General features: G+C 46.3%; 1 protein-coding gene across 7 annotated transcripts in view; it reads left to right on the top strand.

Annotated features, from left to right (window-relative positions):
- Positions 1-12450, top strand: part of Hr96 (Nuclear hormone receptor HR96) — a 53396-nt gene extending 40946 nt beyond the window's left edge. For all 7 annotated transcript variants that reach the window (XM_037426548.2, XM_075881740.1, XM_075881738.1 and 4 more), the window contains one exon: positions 10548-12450. In XM_037426548.2, coding sequence (XP_037282445.1) covers positions 10548-11675 — 1128 coding nt within the window. In that variant the 3' untranslated portion in view covers positions 11676-12450. The remainder of the gene's footprint in view (positions 1-10547) is intronic.
- The last annotated feature ends 1616 nt before the right edge of the window (positions 12451-14066 follow it).

Below are 14066 nucleotides of genomic sequence, written 5' to 3'. Positions count from 1 at the left end.
CCTGCTTGTGGTAGTTGTAGCACTCAAGTTGTTGCCTCCTTTTAAGAGCACTCTTAGTACTGGTCCTGAACCAGATTGACTTCTTTCTCCTCCTTCCCTTTCGTCAAGGGTTCAGCGTCGGGCGCTTGGTCCTCTTGGACGTATTGTTCACTAGTTGCGCTCTTATGCTGAAACTGGTGAATCTTCGTTCTATCAAACGCACGTTGGCAGACCAACTTTTCAGCAAGTTCCGACGCTTTCGAAGCAGTGGTAATGTCCTCCTTGTTTTGACACCAGAGCCTAAGGGCAAATAAGGATAGGACTGCCCGAGGCTGAAGCCTTCAGCCATTTTCTCTTAATCTTTGAACGCCTTAATCTCTTTGAGCGATTCACCAATATTAGTCATTAGCTTGTATGCTAAGTCAGCATACGACTCGTCTTTCTGCTTTACGTCGTTTTGAAACTTCCGCCTGTATGCCTCTACTTACAATTTGTAGTTTAGCAGGCTCAACTTATCCTGGTCATAATCATCTGCTTTCTTTCTTATAAAGCGGGCAATTAGATCGGCAGCCTCACACTGTAATAAGGTCAACAAGCATTGCAGTGACTGTAGTAACACCTGCCTTCTCCCATGTGCGCTCGAAGTTTACCAAAAGTAGGCCTATGTTCTCCTCGATGCGGTAGAATAGCGACTTTCGTTCTACTCCGCTAGATGCTTTGCTACTTCTTACTTCTCTTTCATTTCGAGCCTTGAGCCACTCGAATTGAAAGTACTCTATCTCAAGCTCACTTTCCAAGCGCTTTATATCTTCAACCACGAGTCTCTGCTTTCTTTGTTCTGCTTCGTGCTGTACCTCAAATTTCTCTGCTCTGACGTTGCAAACAGTGGCACGTGACGTGGCGAAAATTATTTAACACGGCAAGCGTAGTTTATGTAAATTGTTGCTTGAAGAGATTAATAAAGCTCTAGATAAATAATGAGATGCAATAGGAGATTGTGAGTGTCTTTTTTTCATTTTTTGTCCCGTGAATTGCAACGATTGATTGATTGATATGTGGGGCTTATGTCCCAAAACCACCATATGATTATGAGAGACACCGTAGTGGAGGGCTCTGGAAATTTGGACCACCTGGGGTTCTTTAACGTGCACCCGAATCTGAGCACAAGGGCCTACAACACCTCCGCCTCCACCGGAAAATGCAGCCACTGCAGCCGGGATTCGATCCCGCGAGCAGGCGAGTACCTTAGCCAATAGACCACTGCGGCGGGGCATGAATTGCAACGAGATGCAGGGCTACTGTGTCGGCGTTTCGCATCCGTTCGTGTACCCGCGGTCAGCGCATCGAGCAGGCGACCGCCCTGCAACGCTCCTACGCGTTCGCGCACTCATTGTGCTTATCTATTCTACGGCGTCTAAGCCGGAGCTTCCAAACCATCCCGCAGAAACAGGCAAAAGACCACAAAAAAATGGCAGCATATCCACGGAGTGAATGATAGAGAGTGGGGCGAAGAATTCGTCTGTCCATTCGTTCTTGCTTCCGTCCGTCCATGCGTCCATCAGCACGTCCGTGCATGCGTCTGTTCGTGCGTCCGTCCCTGCGTTCGTTCATGCAGCCGCCCCTGCGTCCGTTCATGCGTCCATCCATGCATCTGTCTATGTGTCCGTTCGTCCATCTATTCAACACTCAGAGTACCACCATCTCGCATCTTTTCATCATATATTTGAATGGATGGATGGATGGATGGATATGGCTGTACCCTTTAGATCGGGCGGTGGCTAGCGCCACCAAGCCGTAATACTTAATGAACCCAAAACTATATTTATTTTTTTTCCTTAAAAAGTGAGTTTGAGGATTCGTACTTTGCACTGAAGGGTTTAATTTTCACTCGTGCCTTGACTTTAGCCACCAATCAGATAAACTCCTTCTAGTTAAGTCTACTTGCTTAAAGTCTATTTTGCCCTCCCGGTCCCTAAACCCCAGTGCTTTGAAAAACACTGCGCCATCATCCTGAACTATAGGGTGAAGCCCTTTACAGAACATTATCAAGTGTTCGGCAGTTTCTTCTTCCTCTCCGCACGCACTGCATACTGTGTCTACCCCTTCGTATTTGGCCCGATATGTCTTGGTTCGCAGTACTCCCGTTCTTGCCTAAAACAGTAGAGAACTACCCCGAGTATTATCATAGATCCTTTCCTTGGCAATTTCCTGCTTAAAAGTTCGATAGATCTCTAGTGCGGACTTCTTAATCATGCCCATTTTCCACATGTCAGTCTCCGTTTCCTTCACTTTCTTCTTAACCGATAGTTCTTTTTGGTTTAGCCACCTGCTGTTTTCTAAGTATTTACCAGTCAACTTCCTGGTTCGCTTCCTCCATTTTGTATCGACATTCTTCATGTACAAGTAGCTGAAAACCTTCCTAGCCCAACGCTCCTCCTTCATTTCTCTCAATCGCTTCTCAAATTTTATCTTGCTGCTAGCTTCCCTGCCCTCAAATGATGTCCATCTCATATCACCTTGTACTCCCTCATTTGGTGTATTCCCGTGAGCTCCTAAAGCAAGCCTACCTATTCCAGGTTGCTTAATTTCTAATCTTGCTTGAACTTCTGATCTCATGCACAAGACCGCATTGCCGAACGTCAGCCAGGAACCATGACCCCTTTCCATATTCCTCTCACAACATCATACCTATTGTAATTCCACAGTGCCCTATTTTTCATCACTGCTGCATTTCTGTTAGCTTTAGTCGTCACGTATATTTCGTGTTCCCTCAGGTACTCGGTCCCATTGCTTATTCATTCGCCCAGATATTTGTATTTATCTGTTATCTCTAGCGTGACCTCCTGTATCCTAAGCTCACTACCTTCGTTGTCATTGAAAATCATGACTGCTGATTTTTCCTTACTGAATCTAAAATTTAACCTATCTCCCTCATTACCGCAGATGTCCATCAATCTCTGCAAATCTTGCTTGTTGTTGGCCATTAGCACTATATCATCTGTGTACATTAATGGTGGTAGTGCCTGATCAATAAGTTTTCCTTGTTTGACTAAAGAGAGGTTGAAGCCCAGCCCACTTCCCTCTAATTTTGCTTCTAATCCTTGTAGGTACATCATGAATAATAAGGGTGACAGGGGGCACCCCTGCCTAAGCCCCCGTTTTACCTCTGCAGGCTTGGATACCTGTTTTTCCCACTTTATAACTACCTTGTTACCTTTATAGATACCCTTTAAAAGATTAGTGACTACATGTTCCACGCCTAGTGTGTCCAGTATTCCCCACAATTCCTCTTGAACCACGCTATCGTACGCTCCCTTGATATCCAAGAATGCTAGCCACAGGGGCCTGTGTTCCTTTTCTGCTATTTCGATGCACTGCGTCAGTGAGAACAGATTGTCTTCCAACCTCCTGTGTTTCCGAAACCCATTCTGCAGTTCTCCCAGCACCCCCTCACCTTCTATCCATGCCTGCAGTCTTTCCTTTATAATCTGCATTGCCAGCCTGTAGACCACTGATGTCACTGTTATAGGACGGTAGTTGTTTATGTCAGCTTTGTCCCCCTTTCCTTTATAGATCATGCTCATCCTGCTAAGTTTCCATCCATCGGGAACTTCACCATCGATTATTATTTTGCTCACTGCCTCTCTCAAAGCCTGCTTAGACTTCGGACCTAATGTCTTTATCAGCCTAATTGGAATGCCATCTGGGCCTGTTGATGTACTACTAGGAACCCTTTTCTCAGCCCTTTCCCACTCTCGTTGTGAAAATGGAGCCATTGCACCACTTGATTCGTCCTTGTCTATTGTGGTGCATAAAGTACTTCTTTGTTGAAATTTTTCTGTCACCCTTGTTTTTATATATTCAATAGCTTCGTCCCCTTCTACCCTGGCACCTTGGGCTGTAGTTATAAAACTCTGCTCAAGGCTCGTCTCATTTTAGGGAGTTTAGATGATTCCAAAATTTCGCAGCTGCCTTTCTATCTTTTTTATGTACTTCTGTCAGCCACTGAGCTCCCTTTCTTCTAATCTTCTCATTGATCAGAAGGGATGCAGCCCTTCTACAGCTTATAAAGGTTTCCCATTTTCTTTCAACATCATCTGTCAGTTCATCCCGCTGCTTAGCATGTCTGTGTTCCCTAGAGGCTTCCTGACGTTTTGCTATGGCTCTCTTAACTTCCTCATCCCACCAACTTTTGGGTTTGTGTCTTCTTTTCCGGGGTGACTTGTTACGCGTCTTAGCAAGCGCTAGCTCAATGAGTCTAATTAGATTCGTGTATGTCCACACTGTCTTATTATCCTCCGTGATTACTTTCTCAATTTGTTTAGTGGCTATTTCAATTTGCCTTTCTGAATAAAAATTTTCCTGTAGTTGCTCATCTTGTCTCCTTCCCACTTTCACTGCTCTTCCAAAACTTAGCTTGATACGTTTGTGATCACTACCCAGACTTCTGGAGCCACCTTCATCTATGTGCATTCCCCTGAGCTTATCATACATCCTATATGACATCAGTGCATAATCTATCGTCGACCGCAGCCTCCCTACCTCCCATGTTATTTGCCCTTCACACTTCTCGGTACTGTTGCAAATGATCAAATCAAGCCTTTCACACATATCCATGATCATTTTGCCTGTCGGGTCGGTATACCCATCTATATCTTCTATGTGCGCATTCATGTCTCCTAGTATAATTATCTCGCACTCTCTTCCTAACTCCTGAATGTCCTTTGATATACACTCCACCATTGCCTGGTTTTCCTCTCTGGCATTTGCTCCCGTCCACAAGTACACGAAACCAAGGAGTGTCATTTGACCTGCCACTTTCCCTTTTAGCCATAAATGTTCCTTGCACTCCTTGACCCTTTGCCAGTCTGTACTTTTATGAATGAATGCCCCAATACCACTCCCCTTTCTGCTGCCTTCTGTTCTATTACAATATTCCCACGCGTAGTCCGGATTGTTCGGAGGTTGTTCCATGTCTCTGAGATGTGTTTCTACAAAACCGTATACCATCGGCCTCTCTTCCCTTAGCTGTTCTTCTATTTCTTCCCACTTCAGCCTGTTCCTACCACCCTGCATGTTAATATACCCTATGTCTCAATGAGCTCGGCGCTCGTGGCTACGTCTATTTATGCCCGTACTCTACCTATCTTAGACATTGGTGCCACTTTGGAATCGTATCTGTCCATAACACCTGTCGAAAGGTCTCCCTGGTTGTTTTCCTCATTACTAGCTATCCTGCACCCCGAAGGGCTCGCTTGCCCCCCCCCCCAAAAAAGCTACTGCGCGTCCTGCAAGTCGCCAACCCACCTCATGACCTAGCCGCCCATCGAAGTGAATTCTGTCTCGTTGAAAACCACCCCACCTATGCACCTCTCTGTTTATTTCCACCACCTCAAAGCCTTTCTCTCGACTCATCCGCCATATCTCTTGGTTTGCGTTGACAACCGCTCTTTGCAGGTTGCTATCACGCACCGGTACCTCCGGTATCGTGCATATGACTACCTGTACCTTAGGAGAAGTGGCGCGCATGTCATCGACGCCTTTCGCCAGTGTGGCTGTTAGTCCTGCTGTATCTTCATTTAAGACATCGTTTAAACCGCCTGAAATTATCACGAGGTTTCGTCTATCAGCTGTAGTTTTGAGTTTTGCGCTCGCTTGCCTCATGACTGCTTCAAGCTTGCGTCCTGGGAACGCCCCTACTGCAACCCTCTTGTCACCTCTTACCCTCTCTTTGATGGCTTCTGTGCATCGATTTAAATTCGAGTCCTGGTGATTATCACATGCTGTGACTTTTCAGCTGGAGCGTCCTGCACCTGGGGGCTACTTGCACCTGTGACGCCGGCTGCTTTGTCCCCTCCCAGCCCCACCACTACCTCGCTGAAGCTGGGCCTTGCGACAGTTGAACCGGCTAAACCTGTTTTTTCCAAACTTGCTTGTCCTTCCTTCTCCACCATTCTGGTTGCCGGTTCTCTACTGTTCTCTCCGTAGGCCGCTTCTTTGTTCAGCTTCGCTAGTGCTTCCTCGGTGAACTTCAGTCTTTCTCCCATTGCCCTCGTTTTCTCTTGCTCTGTCGCCAACGCAGTCTCGAGCTCATCGATTCTCACCAGCAGTTCACTTTGGGCAACCATCATTTTCTCCATTTTTTCCTCGACCTCACATTGCCTACACTTCGCGTCAGCCTCTTCTCCATCTGCTTCTACGCTTGGGTCCACTTTCAAACCCACTCCACATCCTGAACACTTTACAGTCTTTTTAACCATGTCTTTCTGACACCAATTGTCTCTATACTCAATAATTACTAAACTCGAGCCCTGTACTACGAAAAAAAAAAGAAAGTCTAAGCTCTACTACAAAAATTTGCGTGTTCAATGTACGCGCACCTCCCCCACGGGGTGGCAAAAGAAAAAAAAACCACAACAAAATTCAAACACACACACCCGCACTAACTAATAAATACCTGGTGACTGGCCCCCGAAAAAGCCGTAACATAAAATAGTTGCTTATAATTATAAAGACAAGCTCAAAACATGCAAAAACACTTATCTGCGCAGTCGATCCGGAGCGCTCGAAAAACACGTCCATCCACCGTGACAGCCCGAACAGAACCCCATATAGAAGCACCGCCATCCAGCGGACATTCCAAGGACTAAACGGGAGGTGGCACACGCACACTTTCTTACGGCTTGCGCTTCGGGTCCACTTCCCACCTTTAACCACCTCGAGTTCATGGTATATACTAGTTCACTGTATTCATGGCACTGCGGCCGAACGCTCGCTAAACCTTTCGAAAACCAAGGAGGTTACGCCCAGCGAGTATGACGTAGCAAACTTTTTTAGTCAGATAGTGCTCAATGTACATGCCAATGGCTGCTATTGGGAAATGAGAGGCGGAGAATTCAGCTTTTACTTTCTTACGGCTTGCGCTTCGTATCTACTTCCCATTTTCCATTTTTAACCACCTCGAGTTCATTCATGGTATATGCAAGTTCATTGTATTCATGGCACTGCGGCTCAACGCTCGCTAAACCTTTCTAAAGCTAAGGAGGTTACACCCAGCGAGTATAACGTAGCAACCCTTTCTTGTCAGATAGTGCTCAATGTACATGCCAATGGCTGCTAATGGTGATCGCAGCTTGCGCGTTAACTAAAAGCCGAATGCTCCTGTCTCTCATTCCCCATTAGCAGCCATTGACATGTACATTGAGCACTATTTTTTATTGTTCAACAACGCACAGAAGAAGTCTCTCACCGGCACCACCTTGGAGGTCAAAATGTTATACTTGTTACATACTACGGGGGGACGAACGGGTGCCGCTATAAGGAGCTTCGCCCCTAATAACACTGGTCAACAAAGCAACGCCGCTCGCGTGCTCGGGGTTTTTAGACTTGTTTAGGCACGTCATGCACATGTGGCCTCTTGGTCAGATGCCTGAGAAGGTGGGGGAGAGATTTGGCTTGCGAAGGCTACGCGGACGAGCGGCAAGGGTTTTGAGCTTGCCTCCTCCCATCCTCGTTTCGCGCTGTTTCAAACAGCTTGTTTTTCGGCTCGTGATGAACCGATTCAAAAAAATTTTGTGGCAAAATGTCCCTCGTCCTACATCCAACAACTTCCACTGTCTAACTAAAATTTGGTATGGGGCCTGGTGAGTGGCCCTTGAAGGGAGAGGGGAAGCTGCTGCGTCGCTTGGAGTGGCTGGCGGACGCTATCTCGAGGCATAATGAGACTGCTCGTGAACTTTCTGGGAACTAACATCTACCTCACGTTTAGATAACTGACAGCACGAAAGCTTCGGCCATCAGAGTAGTCATTGACCCTTTAGGCAGCGTTCTTTTGAGTTATGCGATATCGGATCTAAAAGATAAAATTTGTTGGTATCACTTACGCTTTTAGCAATGAATGCGATACCTAAAATTGTATTGGTATACCAAATAATAAGGCTTGACGTCTGCGCACTCGCAAAAACTTACTGTACGCGCGGTGTTCGATATCCGGGACTTGGGTGACTAGAGGTCCCCGAAACATCTCTTGCACGTAGTTGCGCGTACAGATGGAATCAGACTTGTCTAGAGCTCCCAGCCAACCGCTCCGGCTAGCGTTTTCTCAATAAATTTGTAAAGAGAGACGCCGTAATGCTACCAAACATGGTCGTACTCTGTGTTAGGCCCTTGTACTGTAATGTAAGCATCAACCGAAGCTTGTAGCTAACGTGAGCTAGAAGCCGCGGCCAACAACAGTGTCGACAGGCGCGCGCTTCGCTGCTTTAGACCAGTGTGATTCTATCCGTTTTAGCACAAACGGTATGTACGAATGGACCTCCGAAACGATGGTGTGACCGAATTGCGGTCAAGGCTCAATGCATAACCTTGTACGGCCGCTCTGGAAAGTGAAGCACTTTTCTCACAGTTTGTTCGCGTTGAGAGTACAAGGTAGAAGGGTATACCAGTCGTGAATAGCGCGTGCACCAGCGATTACACTTATAATCTCAAAGTTTATAACAACGCCCCCCCCTCCCCCCTCGCGTTTCTAGCTCGATCCTTCCTGGCCCTCTCACACGGGCGGCGGGCGCGTTCGTCTCTGCTTAACAACCGATGGGAGGCCTGGCACGCGGGGTGATGTTATCGCATTCTCCCTCAGTGCAAAGCAGATAGGTCGGCTCTTCTTATCTCTGCTTTAGCCGCGTTCGTCGCCCCCGCTCGCGCGCTTTCACCCGCGTGTAAAACACCATGTGCTAGGGGATGTTATCGATTGCGACATTACACTAAACATGACGGCCAGTGCGTAGCCAGGGGGGGTCACATCGAGAACGTGCTTTCCCCCCACCTCCGATTTTTTTTCGACACAGCATATATAGCGCAAAATGATCTTTTGCCTGCCACCCCCTTCAGATCAAGGTGACCCCCCCCCCCCTCCATTTTTTAAATTTCTGGCTACACCCGTGGCAACGGCAAAAATCAGTCGAGATTGTCCATATAATTTCTATGCCATCAAAAACAAAATTTATCTTGCCTTTGTGTTGTCTTAGGCGTATGCATTAGGTACCCTGTGAGATTTTTTTTAATGCAATGCTTTCTAGAGGACACGATAGGGAGTTTTTGTGGTATAGACAGAACGCCATAGCTAGTAAAATATTGCTGCAAAAAGAAGGTTGAGCTTGTTTAATTGTGTAGTTTCAGCACAGAGATCAGTGCCGGAGGAGGTTGACTTTCTGAGACTAGCTGAATGACGTTATTACACCCAGCCGTCTAATCAGTTGTGAAAAAAAAAAAAAACTTTTTTTTTATTCTTGTAGTCATCTTAGGGAAATACACATGGGACTGTGTGAGTCTCTATCTGCTGATAGATCATATCTGCTGATAAATACATAGGTTATACTGTTATTTCATGAAGCAAAACTTCATTCAACCAGTATTCTGTTTATTTGCTACAGAAATAATCACTGAACAAGTTTTTCTAGAATGCTCAGCAGCATGGTGCCATTATTCTTGCATCATCAACTGAAATTGGGAGTGCTTCTAAAATGATTGGCTTCATAAAATTTGCAATGAATCTAAATATTTCTAGCTCTTTACAAGAGCCTCAGAATATTTTTTTTCATCTCCTTGAATGTAAATTCAACTTGCTTCTCCTCCAGGATTTGATCTAGTGGCTAAGGTACTCGGCTGCTGACCCGCAGGTCGCGGGTTCGAATCCTGGCTGCGGCGGCTGCATTTCCGATGGAGGCGGAAATGTTGTAGGCCCATGTGCTCAGATTTGGGTGCACGTTAAAGAACCCCAGGTGGTCGAAATTTCCGGAGCCCTCCACTACGGCGTCTCTCATAATCATATGGTGGTTTTGGGACGTTAAACCCCACATATCAAATCAAATCTATCCTCCAGGATTTGAAGTTAGGTACTCCATATTGCTCTAATATGGAAAATTTTGCAGCTCCAAAGTGCTCCAAAATAGAAAATATTGCTGCTTCAAAGTGCTCCAATTGAAAAATTTTGCTGCTTCAAGGTGAAAGTTGAACGGGTACTCGCCCTCAGAGCAATTTCACGTTTTATGATGTCCCACGTCATTAAACTGGCAACAGCATTTATACCAGAGGGGACACCCGAGCTTTTCCAAATCTGCCCTTCATGGCCCGACTCGCAATACCGACGCCTGTCTAGGATCCCCTCTTTCGAGTGTACCGCTGCCTATACTCGCCTTTCACCATTCTTTTGGTGTCAGAATAGTGGGAAGGCATTCTTCACGACGGGGCCCCCGAGGTTTTCATAGCTCCCCATTTTGTTTGCCCTTCAATAAGGATCGTCATCACCTCAAGGGATCCCCAAAATATCCACGGTGAACTTTATGGAGAGGCACAAACAAAGGTTGTGTGGTCATGTGGTTAGATTAAACCGAGTAACTTGGCAAAGTCGTGTGCCTGCATTTTGCGGCGAATATTTTATATTTTTGTTGTACATTTGTAATTCAAGGCTCAAAATGAATCATTTTCATTGTTGCAAGATATGAATCATTCACAAAGCATTGCCTATATAAGTGCTTTAATTCTTATGCTGGTGTCTTTTTATCTTCATTCAGGAATTTCGCTGCCTGTTCAAAGATGACTGTGAGGTGAACACACGAACACGACGCTTCTGTCAGCGGTGCCGCCTCCAGAAATGTTTTGCGATCGGCATGAAAAAAGAATGTATCTTGAGCGAAGCGGAGAAGCGTGAGAAGCGTGCCAAGATAGAAGAAAACCGCCTAAAGCGTGCATTGCATCCACGTCAAAGGGCACAGCTGTCTGAGGATGACGATGAGGGCCCAATCAAGGTGACGCGGTATTCATCCGAGCAAGCAAGCAATGCAGGGCCATCAAGTGACCAGCCCCTGAAAGCAGACCAGCCTGACTCATGCTGCTCAGACTTGGAATCGAGCAGTTCCGACTCATCGCAGTTGCCATGGCGCCGGCGTGATCAGTGCGGCTCAACACAGGCGGTGCATGACCGGGCCATACGTAGCCAGTTTTACAGAGTGCCAGGCTCAGATGTGCTGACAGAAGCTGAAACGCACCGTATCCAGGAGCTGGCCACGGCCAACCAGGTCCTCAAGGTACCGCTGGCTTGTGATCCTGAACCAAGCCTGGTCGACGTCATCAACATGACGGACCATGCCATCCGGCGCCTCATCAAAATGTCCAAGCGTATTGCGGCCTTCAAGAGCCTCTGCCAGGAAGACCAGGTGGCGCTGCTCAAGGGAGGCAGCACAGAGCTCATGCTGTTGCGTTCTGTCATGTCGTATGACGCTGAGCGCGACTGTTGGAAGGGACCTGATCCACGGCTCATGTCCATTCGCGTGGATATCCTAAAAGAAGCCAGGGGCAACGTTTACGAGGAGCACAAGCGCTTCATCAATGCATTCCGACCTGAGTGGAGACTAGACGAAAACATAATGCTGCTGCTTAGTGCCATCACACTGTTCACGCCGGAGAGGCCCAATCTGGTGCACCGAGATGTGGTCATGTTTGAACAGGACACATACCTTTACCTGTTGCGACGATACCTAGACACCCGCTACTCCGGCTGTGAGAGCCGCTCAGTGTTCCTGCAACTCATCCGCAACCTCGAAGACATGCGCACGCTGAATGAGAACCAAGTCAGCATACTGGTGGACCTAAACCCGCACGAAGTGGAGCCTTTGCTTATAGAGATTTTTGACCTCAAGTAGGTCTCAACTGTGTCATCATGACTGTGGTGGGAAATATTGACCGCTGTGTACATTTACATAGTAACTGCAACTCGCGCTGCTCAATTGAGAACAAGCATGGGAAATGTCAAACCATGGCACTGGTTCAGATGAGGCCGCATATTTTTTATTGCGACCAACTTTTCTAGAAAAAACTTCTTCATAACGCAAAACGCCAAAAATATTCAGCTAAAAACTCAGACAGAAAAATGAAAAATGATATTTTAAGTTCTGTGAGGTGCGTCTGATATGACTAGGGGCGTGTGAACAGTCGAATAACGAATCGAATAGCGTTATATTTGATTGGACATATTGAAAAAAATAATACTCTTGAATAATGAAAAAAAAAAAAACCTGAAATACAAGAAACGTGAGAGGGGTAAGGTTCCTTTGTTTAGGCGTAGAATTGCCAAGGTGCGTGCAGTCCGAGACTTCACGAGATTATCGGAGCTATATTTAGCACAGAATGAAGGCGTTTTTGCTTAACACTATAGGGCTACAGAAGCTACAGAGTAATCAATTTACTATCTTCATCATGACAATAATGAATATGAAACATGAACATTCTTTCAACATTTATATATGACCTTTGAAATCTTTTCACCAAATCCCTCGTTGAATACTGTAGTAGCTTGGGTATTTCAGCCTGCTGTTACCAAACATTTCTAAGGCTGTAGTTGCAGATGTATACGAGCTTGGCCCATTTTACATAATTTTGGTATCTTTGTTTGTTGAAATATAGGATATTCAATATTTACAGAGTCATTCCACTAAGCTCGATCCGCTATGTCGTGTTGAGCACGAACACGAAACCAGTCGCATATCCTAGCCATAAATGTGCAAGTTGCTGACTGTTTATCATCGTTCTGCGATGACCTCGTGCACTGTTCAGGCATCGAGGGACCCTGACATTGCCGGGAACAAGGTAGGACTGATCATAGTTGAATTTATTAATTATATGGACGAAAAAAGTACATACCGACGCGCATTTGTTTCTTCAACAGGGTCGGCACCTTGGGAAGTGGCCGACACATGCAAGAACGCTCTACAACTTGAGTTGTTATTTCTCCTTACAATTTAATTTCTTAGGTGTGGGACAGGTCTGCCATTGTGCGCCGAACTTGCTTACCTTGCTTGCTTACCTTGAGCCATCTTCCGCCGAACCACCCCTGTCGCGCCGAACTCTCCTATCAGCACCGCACTGCGGCTCAGCACCAGAATATAGTCGCAAAGCGCGAAATTCATCAAATGCCGTGCCTGGAAACGAGGTTGAAACATCGCATTTTTGGTTGCATCGACAAAACGGTTATAGTTTCGGTTTCGTAAAGGCTGGGATCATTTCAGGAACAGCTGTGAACTTATATCCTTAGGACGTGGTCGCGATTGCTATGCGCGTGCGATCACGGCAGGCAACCTGTCTACGTGCTGCGCTCTCAGCACGAAGAGACTGCGAGAAGAGCATTTCTTTTTGGCGCGGCTGTATTCTCTTATGGCGCATTCAATCTTGAGAAGCGAAAAGCAACGAAAACGCCAGACTGGCCGGAAAACCATGGCCGCGCGCGTCGAAGATGTTAACATTCGTTCTGCCCCATCCCGCCGCCGCTGCGGTCGATACCTTCACAATTGATTCGGTTTTGCCTGCTTTCTGAGAACTAAAGTTCGTACCGAATTTTAGTTATTCACGCAAAGTATTGAAAAGACATCTCGCACCTTTTCAAACGTTGTTTCTGGAGACAATTCGATTTTGCCCGCTTTCTGAGAGCTAAAGTTCGTACCGAATTTTTGTTATTCACGCAAAGTATTGAAAAGACACATCTCGCACCTTTTCAAACGTTGTTTCTGGAGACAATTCGATTTTGCCCGCTTTCTGAGAGCTAAAGTTCGTACCGAATTTTTGTTATTCACGCAAAGTATTGAAAAGACACATCTCGCACCTTTTCAAACGTTGTTTCTGGAGACAATTCGATTTTGCCCGCTTTCTGAGAGCTAAAGTTCGTACCGAATTTTTGTTATTCACGCAAAGTATTGAAAAGACACATCTCGCACCTTTTCAAACGTTGTTTCTGGAGACAATTCGATTTTGCCCGCTTTCTGAGAGCTAAAGTTCGTACCGAATTTTTGTTATTCACGCAAAGTATTGAAAAGACACATCTCGGACCTTTTCAAACGTTGTTTCTGGAGATGAGCCAGAAGAAACGACACGAGCGAAAGCACCAGCAGTGGCGGCGGCGCATTCAGCTGGCTGTACACAAACGCGAGACACGGGGGGGGGGGGGGGGGTGCATGCTGACTCGCTGCCGCTGCACCGTCTGCTTCCATAGTTCTCGCCATTACACCCGCGTTTTGTAGAGACGTGGTATCTGATCTAAAAGA

Source organism: Rhipicephalus microplus, chromosome X (assembly GCF_043290135.1).
Source record: "Rhipicephalus microplus isolate Deutch F79 chromosome X, USDA_Rmic, whole genome shotgun sequence".
Classification (NCBI taxonomy): Eukaryota; Metazoa; Arthropoda; class Arachnida; order Ixodida; family Ixodidae; genus Rhipicephalus; species Rhipicephalus microplus.
Note: the sequence above shows the minus strand (reverse complement) of the source record. Positions and strands in the feature narration are given on the sequence as shown.